Here is an 18,751-nt window from a genome sequence, read left to right as displayed (position 1 = left end):
AGAAGGTGAGGCAATTCTGTGGAACAAGTGATTGGACACCCTAGTGCACTAGCTTTCCATTTAACTGTGCCCCTGTGCCTACCACTGCATTGCAGCTATGCTGATATCCAACATAACAGCACTTCCTCTTGTGTAATATTGCTTAATTATATCAACTTCTGGAATCTACGAGACTGTGCAATAAGACTTTGTGTCTGTAAACTTTGGACCTAAAACAGGCATCTCTGGGCTGCTGATTGAAAGGTTGAGGGTTCGAGCCACTGTTGGGTACTTCCGCAAGTCCCGTTACTTTATACCATAATACTCTGTCATTGCCATTACTAAAGCCCAGATGAGGAAGGAGGAGGGCTGGTCATTGTGCTAAGGAGCCACTGCTACAGAAACGACGGAATGTACTCAACTCAATAGACAAAAAAAAAAAATTAACTTACTGTATAAAACATGCTGAGATTAAATATCCTTAGATAGATGTATGTAAACTTTTGACCCCTTAACTGTAAATCCTTAAAGAAGATTGCCTACACCGTGTGTGTGTGTGTGTGTGTGTGTGTCTCTAATTTGAGCAGGGAAAGCCTTATCACTTACTCTGTCTGATAGGTTGCCTGCAGGAAAGAGCCGTCTGCATTTACACTCGGCCAGCCCAGCTTATGATACTTCTGCTCGACCTGCCTCAAAACATAACTCTGACATAAAGAAGGAGAGAGGAAGAAGGAGATAAGGAAAAGAGAAAACAACCAAAATATGCAGTATGCCTTTGATAGTATGAATAATGTAAATAAGCATAAGGGAGAGAGACGTTATGGTTAATAAGGTGGCACATACTGTATACTGTACACAGCCAGATGATTGGCCAGATGAAGACATGCCCAAAGTCTTTAAGGAACAGAAATGAACTCAAATGCCATTTTGTTTTTGTGTGTATCCACAGCATGTCATATCAATCCCACTCACACCTATATCACTTTATCCTGTATACAGGGTTACTGCGGGCCTTGAGCATATCTGAGAAGACCCTGCATTCGGTGCCAATCCATCACAGGAATTGGCACTCATACCAGTGATGGGATTTGGAAAGGCCAATCAGCATGTCTTTGGACTGTGGGAGGAAACCGGAGTACCCGGAGGAAACCCACCAAGCACGTGGAGGATATACAGACTCCATTCATACAGACCCCTGGCGGGAATCGAACCCTGAATCTGAAGGTGCAAGGCGACAGTGGTAACCACTACACCACCTTCTTTAATGAGATGAGAATCCAAACCCGCTCTGAGATCCAACTGTGCAGCAAAGCAAGTGAATGAAATTGAACAAGTTTGTGGACAAACACAGCAAGCAACTCCTTGGAGGAGAAAGACAGTACTCACAGGAGCATATGACAGGAAATAAAGACTGAGCATTTCTGGTCTGGAACAGTTCCATCGAACATCTCTCTTTATCTGCTTCTTTGTGAAGAAGCTTATTACTGCAGATCTGAGGCCAGCTTTGATTTCACTTTGCTCTTACTGTTGGGCTCTTAACTGATTCCAGATCAGATCTAAAAGCCCCAAAGGCCTGACACAGTCTGACTTATGCCAAATATGCCAACAGAGTTTCAACCCTTCTAAACATGTTGATCGTAGGTCAGTGGTGAAGTTTCTCAAGGACTAATGGGGAGTCACTTACGCTAAAGATGCTGTAGTCCTTGGTACGGTCAAGCAGCTTGTCGAGTTGGTATAGCGCTCGGCTGGCGGCGTGCCAGGGTAGAAACTCATCCTCCTCAGACAGGTAACAGATGATCTGCAGTGGGATGCTCTGTGGGAGATAGCCTGCCCTGCAGAGACACATAGAATAAAAGAGACTGATGTAGAGACATTCTCAGATGGACAGATATGTAAAAGAGAGATAACATAGAGAGCAGATGTGTAAGACAGCAAGAAGAAGTGCGCCGAAGTTAACCTTGCGACTGTCCAAGTATCCATTATGCCAAAGCGACGTCTTTGTTTAAAATAAGAGGACAAAAACACTCAAATATATCCGTTTCAGTGTTTATAGAAAGAGTTGTGTGAGTACATAGATCATAAATCATATCATAACACTATTTGAAGGCCATGTGAAAAGCTTTACAAGAAAAATCCTTCTGAAAGCACAGCCTCTCTAATGCTGCAGTCCTGTTCACGCTGCATAAATCCATAAACTATTACATGCTTGGAGGATAAAAGGTACTGGAAATGTTTAAACCCCATCCACTGTCATCAAGAGCAGCATATCAAACACAAGGTAATATTCCACAGGCTTTTTGAAGCAAATATGGCTCAGTATTTTATCATAAAGCTTAGTCACTACACCTCTTTCATCAATCTTAGTCTCAGCTCGCCACAGCCTGGAGCTTTTCAAGGGCTCCGAACAACATCGGATGAGGAGGGAGGAGTTTGTGTACCAAATAACAGAAAGACATGATTCAAACGAGCTAAGGTTTCAGCCATTTGGCTGTGCACCAAGCAGACTTACAGTACAATCCCATGCACATGTTTGTATCATCAAGTAGGAAAATATCTTAATTGTGTATTCGGATTTCTGGACCTGATTGAAAAGGATGAACATTTCTAAAGTGAAAACTAAAACAGGCAGCATGGTGGCCCATGAGCATTGAGCATCCAGAGTGTCAAATTATGCAACAGATATTAAAGAGGGCCAATAAAACACAATTACATCAGTGCCTTAATCACTCGTGTTATTAAAAGCCGAGCAAAAGCTCATCTGCATAATGTTTGTCCCTTTGATGCTCCTTTACGCCACATGTTCACTTAGAGGCGGCGGTAGAAGAACACATTGCAGAGACAGATTCTCCAGCCATGTGCTTCCCCCCAGATGGCTATGTAAAGTACCTGGTTAAGAAAATGGCTAATTGTAATTGAGTTTATCATAGAAGTATGTTTGTTGTATCGTGGGCCAAAATGTCCAAATTTGACACATTTAGGGTTTTTAGATATAATTTTGAATCTAGGCAAAGTGCTTCACAAACCCTCCACAAACAACACTGTTGTTATTTTTTCTTTCCTGCCATTTAAACACTGTGCCCCAAATCTATTATTCGGTTCACATTATGCTAAGATAAAAGTGCGTGACTGTGGTCTGGGGGTCAGATTGAGATCTTGGTTTCACTTACAAAGGAATTTAGTCTTAAAATGTTCAAAGGAGCATTCACACAAGAAATGTAGAGTGTTGTATAGAGCGTGTATACAGTGGTACCTTGGCATACAAATGCCTCGCCTTAAGAATTTTTGCCTTAAAAACTGAAATTTTGCAAGAAATTAACTTCGGTCGGTGGAGCATTTCCGCCATACGAGCAAACAAACTGATCCAAACTGAATAACGCCTAAGTAGTTTGTATCAGTGTGTCATGTTTGCCATATTTTCATGCATGCATGAAAGCCAAGTGAAGCGAGTTTATGGGTTTTTTTTGTGCAAGATTTAATGAAAACATAGCACCATGGGTCACAAGAATGTTATCAAGGACGGTAGTAGTAAGAAGAAAAGGGACCCACTTTCAATTTTATTTTTAAACCAGTCAGTACCAAGAAAAAAATCATAAATTAAGGTAGTTAGGGTAAATGTCGGGACGGATTGTCAGTATTTACATTACTTCCTATGGGAAAATACGTTTCGCAATACGAAATTTCGCCCTAGGAACTCATCTCCAGAAAGGTCTGTGCGCATGTTCTTAAGTAACTGCCACAGAAACTAATGATATCTCTCCAGGGTGGGGGGTATTCATCACCCGATGTGTTGGATGGAACTTAGACGTACCCTTATATATATATATATATATATATATATATATATATATATATATATATGATTACACACAAATGTAATAATTATCTTGTAAAAGCCAGTGATTTCATTTCTGTGACTTTTTATAAAAAAACATGGTAATAAAAAATAAAAAAATAATGAAAGCAAGCCAAAATTACTTCAGAATTAAAAAAAAAACAAGACTAGTCATTTGATTTAAAAAAAAAATAAAGCAGCTAATGTTGTACAACTTGGTACCATTTGCCATAGCATCTTCTTTTAAGCCTGTTTAAAACTTAATTAAAACCAGGACTGGGTGATCAATAAGTGTCAAGCTGCAGTGAGAGGGTGCAAGAGTTGGCAAAGGTTTTCTGCCTGTCAGTGAGGCAGAAAGATTGCCCCGGCTGGATGATCATACCTATTATCACATGGGTCATTTACTCACTCACTCATCGTCTATACTGCTTTATCCTGTATACAAGGGCACTGGGGGACTGGAGCCTATCCAAGGAGACTTAGGACACCTGGACAGTGTGCCAATCCATTGCAGATGGGTCACTTATTCAAATCAATATTTTGGAAGACCATCCAAGTGTTCCGTTTTGAACCTGTAATAGTCTGAATTAAAGTGACAAAGAATTTACCAATAAAAATCGTAAATAGGTTCCCACTGCTCCAATACAGCTTTAGATGCTCAGATTGGTTAACACTGTACTATCGCACTTTTAGTTTATTTTTTACCTTTGTCACACGTTTGCCTGACAAACTCATTAACTTGTATTGGTTAAATTAAAAACCACAATGCAATTAAAGCCCTGTGGTAGTGGGGCCGTGCTCGATCTTCCACTGTGGATGTAAAGAGGTGCTGGGTGGAATCAGCACATAATGAGTGATTGCTTTCACCTGTGTGTTCTTACCAGCAGCCCACTTATATGGTTGTTTTTCATTTTAGTAGAGGCAGTGAACCAAGAAAAGAATGACTTTACATTCACATACACACACACTTGCTCTCACGTATAAACTCTCTCTCCCTTGAACTTAAACTGAGACAAACAGAGTTTGGCCTTTTTGCCTCTTTTTTTTTTTTTTAGTTTGTCAGGCGTTCACTGAAAACCGCCTGTGCTACATTAAAAATTAAAAAGAACCAGAGCTCTGTCAACATTCATCTGCCTCCTCTTCTGTTCTACAAACACACACACACACACACACACAATTCTGTGTCTACTAAAACCTTTTCTTAATCAACACATATCGCAGTGAAAATCTATCAATTAATCAATCACAGTAAGCATTATATGCAGTGTACAGTACCGTGCAAAAGTAGGTTAAAATGACGGACGGGGGAAAATGGTTTATGGTTGTTTATGTAACAACCTCAGCAGCAACCTCGTTTCCCCTCTCACTGGTTCATGCATTAAGAGTCATAGGTCACTGGGTGGCTGAAAAATCCCAAAAGAGACCTTCAGAAATTTTGGCTCTTGGAAACAAGATATGAATAAATGAGGGGTGACTAAAGACTTTAAACAGAAATGTATGACTGGGCTAAAGTGACCTAACCATAAAATTGACCAAATTACCCTGTGTACAGTAAGTCACCTTTTTGACTTGGATAATTATATTAGAAAACATGGGTACTTAACACTGCCCAAAATGTAGTCTTTGTATGGCCGGTTTTCCCCAAAGTGCAGTCTTTGGAAGAGTGTGTGTGTGTGTTAATTTAAATTCTCTCCCATGACTTCCTTTTAAGCAACAAACAATCAGCACCACTGAATGAGAAGAGGCAGGAACCTGCCCTGCTTCATCACTCCTCAGTATACACCCCAGAAACTCACAAACACCTGTGAGCAATGCATTGTCTTTCCATGCACGTGGATCTCGAATCACTTCCGTGTCTATCTATTGAGCCATGAGGTCTTGTCGACAATCCCTTACCTGTGGCTGTCTTCGATTGTCCGGCATAATTTCCATGGGAAACTGCCTGCACTTTCCAGGGAAGCAGGCTCGACACCACCACTGGATGTTCAGCACAATCTCTGCTGAACTGTGCATTACTGGGTCAAAGAGATCTTTTGCTGCAAATCTCCACAGAGTCCTGAACCTCATGGGTTAGGACCATCCAAGGAGACACCATCAGAACCACTCTTCTGAGCACTTTTCAATATATTATCCACCTACTGTAGTTTTCTCTACTCTCAATGTACAGAACGCCATTCAACTTCATCCTGTTAATGATCTAATTATCCAGTGTAATCTATTATATTTACTATGAGTTACCTGTATGTTTATTTATTATTATACATTTACCAGTAATAATTTACCCATCCCACACACTACACAAAAACTATACATCTGTCTGGCTCACACGGCTCTACAGTTTGCAACAAAAGTCGTGTGTGTTTTAGAGTTATAGGGCTCCTTTTTATAATCAACTTTTAATTTGCACAAAAATACACAAGTGTATACACCTGTAAATGAGAACAATGCTTCATTTACTATGCAAGTCTGTTCTTCAGCATCCCAACCACATAAAAGGTGATAAACAACTCCACAGGTGCAGGTTCCCAACAGAAAATAGAAGCTTTTTATCATGCACTAACAAGGAGAATATCAAATACACCGAACTGTAATATTCCTCCTATAACCATAACATTAAACCTATCCACTTTTATATTTTTATGCTTTAAAAAGGTGCTAGTTAATTAAAATGGAAACAAGGGAGATTAAAAACATACACTCATCAGCCATAACATTAAAACCACTAACAGGTAAAGTGAATAAAGTTGATTAACATGGGGTTGTTACACTATATTTTAACAAGATGTGATGAATGCAGAAAAAAATGGGCAAGCATACAGTACAGTAAGGGTCTGTGATTGGGTCAGAGCATCCACAAAACATCAGGTCTTGTGCAGTGTTCCCATTTCGCAATGGTTTCTAACTACCAAAAGTGATCCAAGGAAGTACAATCCAGCAAAAAAGTTACATGGGGAGTGAGAACTAGCCTGTCTAGTCTGATCCCACAGAAGAGTTGCTGAAGCACAAATTGCTGAAAAAGTTTGCGCTGCCTATGACAGACAGTGAGGAAAAGAGCGAACATCTGGCAATGTTCCTGTTTGTATGAAAGGAATTGAAGAAGTGCTTATTAGATCAAAAGCTTTTCACAATGGATCACTATTTATCAATATTTTAGTAAAGTTTTATATAATTATTTGAGGATCTCACTAGATTTACAAAAGTTTTAGAAATGCTGAATTTAAAAAGTGCTTGAATAGGGTGTAAAGAGCATGAGAAAGTTTCTCAGAGACGGAGTGAAAATAATTTTTTGTCACATCTGAATCTGGTCTGTTGTGAAAATGGAAAAAAAAAGGATCTACACTGATCTACACTGTACTTAGGTGATCATGGACATCACACAACTGTAGCCTATCCCAATGGACATGGGGCATGAGACAGGGGAAAACCCTGGACAGGGTGTCAGTCCATTGCAAGACATGAGCGGACACATGACAAGCAATTTGGAAATGCCAGTTAGCCCAATCTGCATGTTTTTGGACCGTGGGAGGAAACCCAGAGTCCCTGGAGGAAACTTACCAAGTACAGCGAGAACACCACACACACAGGACGAAGGCAGGAATCGAACCCTTGACCCTGGAGGTTTGAGTGCTAATCAATATGCAAACAGGGAAACAGCTATTTTTAAACTGTTTACGTTTCTCAGAGAATGTCTGGCAAAAGTACAGCAATAAGATGCCTCTTATGCATCAATCAGTCACATCAGTTTGAAGAAATCTAGACACTACAGATAAACTGCACATGCAAAAAAAGCTTGTTTTGCTGGCTGCCTCTGAAGTATTATGCAGCATTTGAAAGAAAAAATATATATGGCAAGAAGGATTTCAGCTTTTATGCTGTGGAAAAAAAAAAGTGAAATGTGTGACCTGTCATCTCAAATCAGGCATTAAGTCGCACACATTGGTTTTGCAGTTTGGCCAATAGAGTGCAGTAGGTGAAATGTAACAAATCTTAGCAAAATCAGTTTAATAAAAAAATACTTTATCCTGATCCTTCAAGAAGACTGGAGAAGGTTTAAATCGTAAACATTGTTAAAGTACTTGAACGAACACTATCCATGCTGGTTAGTGAAAAAAAATTTAATACTCTAAAAAAATTATTTTAACATTTATTTTGTTCTCAGGGCTCGTCTTGTAAATAAAATCACAACAACCAGACATGGTGATATACTTGGTTCAGGAATCTGAAAATAAGCACAACTTACTCACTCTCACTCACACATCGTCTACACCGCTTTATCCTGTATTTAGGGTCACGGGGGCCTGGACCCTATCCCAGGAGACTTGGGGCACGAGGCAGAGTACACCCTGGTCAGGGTGCCACTCCATCTCAGGGCACACACACTCAATCACACAATACGGGCAATTTTGGTAACGCCAGTTAGCCTAATCTGCATGTCTTTGGACTGTGGGAGGAAACCGGAGTACCCGGAGGAAACCCACCAAGCACAAGGAGAACATGCAAACTCCATGCACAAATCACCCAAAATATGATTTAATTCCTGATTTGATGTAATAGGCCATATTTGTTAAATCTTCTGTATTTGCACCTTTATTACTCAAAGTACCCATAGCTCATATCCAGGTATCAACCTGTTATGAACCTCCGATTTTGTTTATTATTTTATATTTATTTGTGTGTGTGTTGGGGGGGGGGGGGGGGGGGGTGGGGGTAGGGGATTGCCATTAGCTACATTTCCAAACAATCAGAAAAACTTGTAGGTGAATGCTATAAGCTATACGAATCTCCTATTAATATTGGAAACACTTGCCGTCCTGCTGCGATGTAAAATGAGATGCTTTAAGCAGCATTTCTTTATAAAGCCCTGTATGATTTGCTTAGGTTTTCTTTTAGCATACAATACTGTGCAAAAGTCTTAAACCACCCCTTATTTCTTTATATTTTGCTTCCAAAGAGACAGACTTTCTTGTATATTTTTAATGTAGTCTTGAGGAATAGTCCTCCAGGCTTCCTGAAGGATTTCTTTTTTTTTTTTTTTTGCCTCTCATCCTTGGATAGTTTTTGGCTCTCATTTTCAGTCCAGTCACTGTACCTGAAGAGTTTTAGAGGAAGTTTTTTTGTTTGTTTGTTAAGCATTAAACAAGCATAAACAAACAAACAAAAAAAAACATCCAGCTGAAGGCACGAAACAGTGAGAAACAGGTGCAGATGATGACAGAAGATCAGACCGGTGATTAGTATACTGGTGATGCTGAACAGTCGGGACTTTATGGCCTGTCAAAGTAAAAACATTAGTTTTGTTTTCTTTAAAATGACTGGGTTGAAACGGAACAGTGAATCAATTATTAGTATCATGTTATCATCACCATATGTTTTTTTTTTCACTCTTTTTTTACACTGCTCAGCAAGGTGCACCATCATCAAATTATTCTCTTTAAAATACCAAAAAGAAAGGAAATGTATTCCCTCTGCCTGAGCATTAGTTTCAAGTCCTTGGGAAATTCTTTTTTTTTTTTTTTCCTCTTGAGTTTTTGTTAGGGGGAGGATTTTGCTGAAGGCTAGTAACTCTCCCTACCAGCTTCTGCAAGCTTTTCTTTTAAAATTCCACATTAAAGTAAAAGCCTTGTCTGACTTTTTCCATTTTGTTCAGCAGCATCCAAATGCACACACTCAGTCTGGCAACACAACAACACCACCACAACAACACAACAAATACTCTACATGAGGCGCATACCTGCTTTTCTCCCGATGGTGTACTTGATTTTATTTCCATCTCTAATGTGATTGTGTCTTACATGTGTCCTTCTCATGCAAACTTTTACAAAACAAATGCATATATTTCAACGTGTGCTAATAAAAGTAATACGACTTAGTATACACTAGTGTTAAACTGTGTCATTGATGGGTACATAGTTTGTAGAAAGAGTTAAAAAGTTAAAGCTAAATATAAGTGATCAGCTTTAATGTATTCAGTGATGATATTTGTAAGGGCCATGTTTCATATTTATAAATTTGTTGTTGTGTTTATTTCTATTTTACTAGTTAAGCATTTAGTTTATTAGTTAAGCATTTAGTATGATACTCGTAAGTTGTACTGTGACACCACTTTATAATTTGTTCTGTGACATCATTCCATAGTTGTGTAGCTGCATGTCTATCACGCACGTTAGTTTGTTAAGATACAGAAGTGTGAAGAACACAAGCAGACGGCGAAGATAACACTGCTGTCACCGATTCTGAGCGTGTGATGGCGCTCGACGACAGAGACTCCGCAAAAGAGATTCACGAAATGAAGGACGCCAAAGAAGGCAAGTGGAGTCAATTGACTGCGTTATCCGAAGAAATAGAGTTGCTTATGCGCTATGCCTACAATTTGCATGATGTTGAAACTAAGTGCCATACGGACTACAAAGGGCTGCTAAAAGACTTTGCTAAAGGCAATAGAGACGTGTCATTGTGCCTAAACGAAGACGAACGCAAACATGATCTGCCAAACTTGTATAAGTTAAAATTGCTGTACTGTACGGAATTTGCAGAAAAGGTAGAATCGTGGATTGTGGAAACTAGGAACCGCTTTAAGCCGTCTCAAACATTCGACAAGGAAGTTTTACCAATGAACAGTGCATCAATGGTGTCGTCTAAGACACTCGCTTCTAACAAGCGCGGAAGCGAAGTGACGGCAGCATCCAAAAGGTCTTTAACATCTACAGAATCCTCAGCTCGCTTTAAAGAAGAAGCTAACAGAGCAGCCTTGTTGGTTAAAGCAGCAGCCTTAAAAGAACGGCAGGCATTAAAAATAAGGGAAGTACAACTAAAGACTGAGGAAGCACGATTAACGGCAGCGACATTAAAAGAACAGCAGGCGTTAAAGGCAAAAATGGAAAGGATGAAAATCGAAACGGCACTTGCAATGTCCGACGCTAAACTAAAGGCGTATCAGAGTCGTGAAGAATGACCACATTATGCAAGACAGAGTGTGGTCATCGAATCGAGTGGTGTACACGCTCCCAAACCGGAACATGATGAACTCTACGTGCACAGTGCATCAACGGAATATCTCAGACTGCCATCCCCTCTCCAGGCACTTAGTTCAAGTGCGTCCGTAAGTATCAGACCTAAGAAGACAAGTACTTTAAAGGAACGGTCTTCTCAAGACTATGAATATTCATGCCATACCTTTGATACTGTAGAGCTTCAGAGAGTGATGCAATGCCAGACAAAGGCAGTCTTCTTTACCTCAGCGCGATGTTCCTTTGTTTCATGGAGACCCGCTTGAGTTCAGGTCCTTTATGAAGGCATTTGAACATGCTGTTGAATCCAGAGCCGATAGCGACGCCGATAAGTTATACTTCCTTGAGCAGTACACTAGAGGAGAGCCTAGAGACCTTGTGAAGAGCTGCCAGCATATGCCAGATCATCGTGGTTACGCAAAAGCAATGAAACTGTTACATGACAGGTTTGGAAATGAGCTAAAAGTTGCAACAGTGCTGATGCAAAAGGCATTCAAATGGCCTGAAATAAAGTCAGAGTTGATAGGATGGAAAGTCCTATCAACATGAGGACTATTATCTCAAAACTGCCCTACAAATTGCATGAAAGATGCAGGGTCCATGCATGCGAGTACGAGGAGCGCAGTCGGAAAAGAGCCAAGTTCGTGCAGTTGGTGGAATTCGTTGACCGACAGGCAAAAGTAATATCAGATCCGCTCTTTGGAGATCTAAACATTTTGGCTAGTGATAAGAAACACTGTAAAAAATCTTTTTCAAAGCTGAAAAAAGAATAAAAAAGAGGTAGCAGCTTTGCAACCGGCGTAAAACAGGTTGGTGAAAATTATAAAGACTTGATAACAGCAAACAGTAGTGGTGCATTAGTTATCAGTGCTTTCACTAAACCTTGTGCATTCTGTGAAAAAAAAACCCACACCCTAGATGAATGCTACCAGTTCAACGCTAAGGCGTATAAAGACAAATTGGACTTTTTGAGAAAGAATGGATTTTGTTTTGGATGTTTAGTAAAAGGACATTTAAGCAAAGACTGCACAAGAAGAATCACATGTCAGTCGTGCTCAAAGAAACATCCTCACATGCTAGACATTGCCGCACAAGACACAGCTCATGTAAAGGTAATGGTAAAAGTTGATGAAGCTGAAACAGTAAATACCTTGCCTGCTACAGTAAGTCATGAAACAAGTGCCTGTACTGGGGCTGGAGACAATTGCATTTTCGCCATAGTACCTGTTAAAATAAAGTCCAAGTAAAGTGACAAAACAGGGAGGTGTATGTATGAAACAACTGAACAACTGAAACAAACCACTATTCCGCGAATGGAATTGACTGCGGCAGTAGTTGCTGTGAGCACTGACAAAATGTGGAAAATTCAACTGGAAATGGAGTTGCAGGACTCTATTTTTTGGACTGACAGTACAACTGTTTTGAAATATATTGACAATGAAAAACTTTGTTTCAAAATCTTTGTTGCAAATAGAATTGCCATTATAAGAGAGTCAACCAAGCCCCAGCAGTGGAGGTATATCAATACTTCAAAAAATCCAGCCGATTCTGCATCCAGGGGAGTTTCTTGTGATAAATTCATGAAAAACGCCAATTGGATCCATGGTCCCTCCTTTCTCAAAGAACCAGAGTGTAAATGGCCTGAGAACATTCATGATCTGTCAATAAAAGAGCATGACATTGAGATTAAACATTCAGCCTCAGTGAATCTCGTAAAGACTACAGAGAGAGTAAACTGATTAACTATCACTCTGACTAGTACAAGTTGAAAAGATTCATTGCCAGGATTCTTTATGTTAAGGACATGCTTAAACAGAGAACAAAAAAGATTAAAGGACATGTACATGACTCAATAACAGAAAACCACAAGTCTCTGACAACTCAGAACTTAACAAGAGCAGAAAACGAAATCATTAAGTTCATCCAAAACCAAAAATTTAAAGAAGAAATTTCCACGCTGCAAAAAGGTAATGCATCTGTAAAAAGAAACAGTTGTCTCTCCAAACTAGACCCAGTACTGCAGGATGGAGTGCTGAGAGTTGGAGGACGTCTCGGTAAGTCTGCAATGCCCGAGGACGTAAAACATCCTATCATTATACCTAAAGACTCACACATCACCACCTAAATCTTAAGAGACATTCACGAAAAGGTTGGACATTGTGGAAGGAATTATATGCTTTCAAATTTGCGGCAGAAATACTGGATTCCGACTGCAAATTCCCTTGTGAGAAAGTTTCTTTCCACCTGTGTGACATGTACAGTAGAAAGATCAGAGCAAAGACCGGTAAACAAAAAATGTCAGAACTGCCACGTGGTAGAATAACACCAGATCACCCACCGTTCACTAACGTAGGGGTAGACTATTTTGGATTTGTTGTTTACTTGTCTGACAACAAGAGGCGTGCACATTGAAGTCGCGCAGTCATTAGATACAAACTCCTGCTTAAATGCTATTTGACGCTTCATGTGCAGAAGAGGCCAGGTGTCAGTTATGAGAAGTGACAATGGAACAAACTTTATAGGTGCTGAGATTGAATTGCGTAAAGCTATCCAACAGTATCCCCAAGCAAAATGGGATACAATGGATATTCAACCCACCTTTTGGGTCTCATTTCGGTGGAATATGGGAAAAGCAGATAAGATCAGTCAGAAAGATCCTGAGGTCTGTACTAAAAGAACAAACACTAAACGATGAGAGCTTGCATACATTTCTGTGTGAAGTGGAAGCAATAATGAACGACCGTCCCCTTACCACTGCTACGGATGATCCCCCAGACCTGGAGCCCCTGACACCTAACCACCTGCTGCTGATAAAAAGACAGCCAAACTTGCCTCCTGGACTTTTCAAACAAGAGGACATTTATGCATGTCGCAAGTGGAAGCAAATTCAATACCTTGCTGATTTATTCTAAAAGCGATGGGTGCGTGAATATCTGCCCTTGCTTCAGGAGCGCCAAAAATGGTCTCAAGTGAGAAAAAAACCTTTCGATTGGAAATGTAGTTCTAATAAATGATGAGTCTTCAAGAAATTCATGGGTCGTCGGACGAATCACATAAGTGTTCCCTGATAAAAAAAGACTTGTGAGACTTGTGCTGGTTAAAACTAAGACCAATACACTGGAAAGACCCATTGACAAGCTGTGCCTCATATGTGAAATAGACTGTTAACTATTTCATAATTTTTTTTGATACGTAAAGATACAAATACCTTAATTTAAATGATAAAGAAAAAGGTTAAAAGGTTAAGAAAGTCTAATTTGTGGCTCTATTGTTAAAAAAAAGTTTAATAGTTAAGCATTTAGTATGATACTCGTAAGTTGTACTGTGACATCACATTATAATTTGTTCTGTGACATCATTCCATAGTTGTGTAGCTGCATTTCTATCACGCACGTTGATTGTTGTAAAGATACGTAAGTGTGGAGAACACAAGCTTTTGACCATAATACCGCAATCTAAAGATACAGCAAGTCGTTATAACCACAGTGGATTTATGCAGAAAACTATAAGAACTGTTAAACTTTGATGTAAAAAAAAAAAACAAGACACAAAGAACTCAACGGACGTCCAAGTCGTGAGTAACCAAGTGTAACAAGAAAGATACGCGTCAGAACTTGAATAACATGCCCGTACTATATTATTTCAGGTTGAAGCCCACGTACAGTACATGTCTGCCTGTTTTTTGTACAGAAATCTCAGCCTAACTTATTAATACAAAGGAAATAAAAATGTAAGGTTGATTATCTTACGCTGTGTTCAATATATTGTAAATATTAAATATTGTAAATATTCGGTTTAGCTTGTCTAATGTATATCTAGTGGTGCAGGTGTTTGTTGATATTGAGCAAAGTAACTTATTAGTAGTTTATTTTAAAGTAGATTAATTTATCCAGCACATAACTGTTGATCATAACATCGCTTTTACTCAATATTTAGATTTTACTTGATGGTGTAATTTAAACTTCAGGTAGATATCTAGGTACAGCAAAAAAGTCATTAAATTCTGCCCCGCTAATGACTGTGACATCAAGCCTTCACAAGCTCTGTGTTCATTTTAATTGCACACACCTGGACTCGATTACAAAATCAGCCAGACTCGCAGGCATCTGGTAGATGCCTTTATCCAGATAGACTTACATTTATCCTATTATACTATACTGTACATTCCAGAAGTTGAGGGTTGAAGGCCAAACAGCAGCAGCTCGATGGTGCTAGAACCCATGAACCCATGACTTTCCAATCTACAGTCCAATGTCTTAACCACAGAGCTACTGTACCACTGCTTTTCGTTACCATGACTTTTTTTCTTTTTCTTTTGCCATCTGTGGTGTTGACCTTGTTTTTGCCCACAGTCTTGCTTAGCTCATGGTGCATGTTGATCACCTCATCATTGCCTGTTTGCTGATCACGACTAATCCTTTGGATTTCAGCCTACATCTAAAATAAAGTATCTGTTACACAAATAACACTGAACGCATGCAGGACATTACCTTGAAAGGTTTGGAGGGAAAGAAGGTCTTTGTTTGCTGCAGCATCACAATTTATTCACACTTGAATGAACTAAAACTAAGAGACCCAAACCTGTTCCAGCATGACCATACCCCTGTGCACAAAATAATTGATCATAAATACCCAAAACTATAAAAAAAAATATATACAGAGGAAAGCCTGCTTGGGAAAATAGAAGTCTTTGAAAAGAGATGACACATGGCTGTTGTGGTAAAGTGTAGTCTATGTTTAAACTTTGCATTCTTTGCAAAAGTCTTAAATTAAGTCTTAATTTCTTTATATTAAATAACGGGATCAAATGTTTAACTGCAACAGGATGCAAAGTGTTAAAACAATAAAAATAAATGGCTTGTTTCCCTTCTCGTCTGTTCCAACCACTTAGCAGTCAGCATCACCTATCCCAGAAGACTTATGGCACAAAGCCGGGTACACACTGGACAGGATGAGAATCCAAGGACATACACACTCATACACTCATTCACACACTTCAGGCAATCTGGAAACGCCAATTAGCCTAATCTGCATGGTTTTGGACTGTGGGAGGAAACCGGATTACCTGGGGGAAACCCACCAAGCACGGGGAGAACATGCAAACTCCCTGAGGCGGGAATCGAATCTGGAACCTGGAGGTGCTAACCACTAAGATACCATGCCGCCCATCATCAAGAATACATTAAAATAATAACGTAAGCTTGTCTCTTAGGAAGCAAAATATGAGAAAAAAATCAGATGCGCCTCAAGACTGTATTTTTCGGATAAATACAGAAAGATTTTTTTTTTTTTTTTAAATGTCTGATCCATTAGACTTTAGACTATTGTGTATGTACTTTTAGCCAGTATATGCTCTAAATGTGTCCTGCTACTTAAAATCAGTTTGACACTTGTGCTGTGCTGCAGGGGTTGCATCATCTGTACAAGGTACAATTATATGATATTCTAGAAAAGGGATTTGGCTTCTCACAGCAAGCTTAGTTCCCCAGTAGAGGAAGAGCGCTCTCTATTGCATCACTTATCCCTACCGACTCAGCAAGGAGTCTTAGGAGAATGGAGCAAGCGACTGAGCTCTACTGGATGCTTTCACAGAGCTGCTATTTGTAGAAGGTAAAGAGAAAAAAAGAGAGCAAGAGAGAGAGAGAGAGAGAGAGGTGGCCTGACCAGACGAATGCATAAGACTCTTCCGTTCCTCACATTATCTTTCAGCACAGCTTCGCTTTGGGCCTTGTTTTGACACAAGTGCCAACATGTGATTTCATTCAAGCAGATGGAGAATGGGCAAAGAAGCTTACATTATCCCAGAACCAGCTTTACACTCAGTGAGGCTGCTGCTTAAAGTGTGAGAAACTATTCTGTGCAAACCCACCTGGCAAGGTTGAAGACGTCGTCAATTAGACTTGCGCGGTTTCCTACGGAGATGATCTACAGTCAGGAAGGAAATAGAAAAAAAAGCTTTATTATACTACAGAATATCAAAAAGCGCAAGTAGTTGCAGCTAATGAATTGATGTTTATGAGAAGAATGTTTAGTGAAAAGATTAAAAAAATTTAATTGAAAGGAAATCGGATAATAAAAGGCTGAGAGGGAAATAAGTAGCTGCATACAGTCGGGTTGATCATCAGTTGCTGAATAAGGAGCCTCCAGTTGTGAAGGTCATAGTTCACCCTGAAGTAGCCTGTCTGATTGATGTTTCCCAGCACCCACATCTTCTCATCTATGTGGCCCACACGGTGCGTCTCTAGAATTATACATGGGAAAAAAACAAAAAAAAGCAGGGTGATAATGCTTAAAGCACAGCCTGACATCATTAGAACATCCACGATTTAATCCTTTTTCCTAAAACAGATGCACTTAGAGGTTGGCTGATGAATGGCTGTACTAATAGGAATGTCTATATTCACTCAGGCTTTTTATTGTGGAATTGTGCCCCGACTGTTGTAGTTCCTAATGGACCTTCTCATCATCGGTCATTCATTATAAGAAGCTGAACCTCTACAAACCTAATGCAAGATGAAATTAAACCGTCCTTAGCACAATTGAGAACTCTGCTGAAACAAATGAGATTGGCAATGAAGACTTCAAGAATCCCTGTATGCCTGAATGGTTCACATAACTTTATAGAGAAATATTGAAATATTAAAGAAATATTGGTACATCATTCCTCTCGGTTTCCATTAGATTAAAAGAGAAAAACGTCTCTGCTGCTCTACAGAAAACGTATCACGTATCCATTTATCCTGTTCCGAAAGGGGACATTTGTTCCCTTTCCATCAAATTCTGTTTCTTCAGTTGAACTGATGCTATCATGTGTCATGATATTAATATTAAAGACATGGCTAGTCTTTATAGAGATAACAAACACACTTCACACCACTTGACAGTTGTTTAAGGTTTCCAGAGAGAGAAGAATTGTAGGCAAAACCTTCACATTCTGCATGCAGTCTAATGTACACTATATAAATCTCAATCAAATCAATTCCAGGTTCTCTGAGGGGTTTAAAGGTCCTAGCAATGCAGGTTTGTAAATTAATAAACTGATGCGATACTAAAGATCTCTCGTTTAATAAAAATGTACAAGGTTCTGTAGGTTCAAGTCAAAGCGGGACTTTTGATTGTGCTGAATAGAATAGTAGAACAGCGTTATGAGAGTAATAACTCCCTTTCTTTCTTTATATAATTCCCATGCACATCTAATGTAATACACATATCCCAGTGTTTCACTAGTGCCATGATGACACCCCTGAAATCCTGGCCTCCCAGGAACTCCTTTAATGGCCCAAACATGTGGAAATGGCTTGGAGCGAGGTCAGGATCATACGTCAATATGGCAATACTCTGTGTGTGTATATATATATATATATATATATATATATATATATATATATAAAATCACTAAAGCTTATATAAATGCTGTTGGCCCAAAGAGGCTGAGTAAGTTTGTCTTTTTGTCTGGAGTAAACAGGGAGCAGCTGGCTGATTATGGTTGGTACCCAAGGCCACCTTCACCAAATATAGCATGAGCAGTAAGTAAAAAGCTTTTTTTTTTTTTTTTGGCAAGAAAAAAAAGGAAAAAAATAAAATAAAATCCTTGAAAAAAAAAACTAAAAAAACTAAGCATCATTAAGAACATATTTTCTTTTGCAGTTGTTCATACAGTGAATTCACTTCCGTTAGAAGCTAATTATGGGAACAGCTTGTCTGAGGCTTTAGTACACCAATTTCCTGTTCACTATGTGCTGGTCAGCTGCAGAGACAAAAAAACGCGAGCAAAGAATGGTTAGCAGAAAATGAAAAGAGATAAATGATGACACATGTAGAGTAGCTTTTCAACCAGGAACCTCAGCAAGGAAGGAACTGGCTAAATTGAATACAGAAGCTTGCAGTGTAAAACAATAGGGTTTAGAGAAGGATTTTTGCTGAACCGACACAT

At 39.3% G+C, this 18,751-nt stretch overlaps 1 protein-coding gene across 2 annotated transcripts in view; it reads right to left on the bottom strand.

The window, feature by feature from the left end:
* LOC128534463 (thyrotropin-releasing hormone-degrading ectoenzyme-like) overlaps positions 1-18,751 on the bottom strand; it is a 204,486-nt gene that overhangs the window by 21,655 nt on the left and 164,080 nt on the right. For both annotated transcript variants that reach the window (XM_053508894.1, XM_053508893.1), the window contains exons 12-15: positions 16,926-17,059; positions 16,688-16,743; positions 1,664-1,811; positions 586-683 (exon numbers count right to left, since the gene is read on the bottom strand). In XM_053508894.1, coding sequence (XP_053364869.1) covers positions 586-683; positions 1,664-1,811; positions 16,688-16,743; positions 16,926-17,059 — 436 coding nt within the window. The remainder of the gene's footprint in view (positions 1-585; positions 684-1,663; positions 1,812-16,687; positions 16,744-16,925; positions 17,060-18,751) is intronic.

This window comes from Clarias gariepinus, chromosome 12, assembly GCF_024256425.1.
Source record: "Clarias gariepinus isolate MV-2021 ecotype Netherlands chromosome 12, CGAR_prim_01v2, whole genome shotgun sequence".
NCBI lineage: Eukaryota > Metazoa > Chordata > Actinopteri > Siluriformes > Clariidae > Clarias > Clarias gariepinus.
This window is presented reverse-complemented; position numbering and strand designations above follow the sequence as displayed.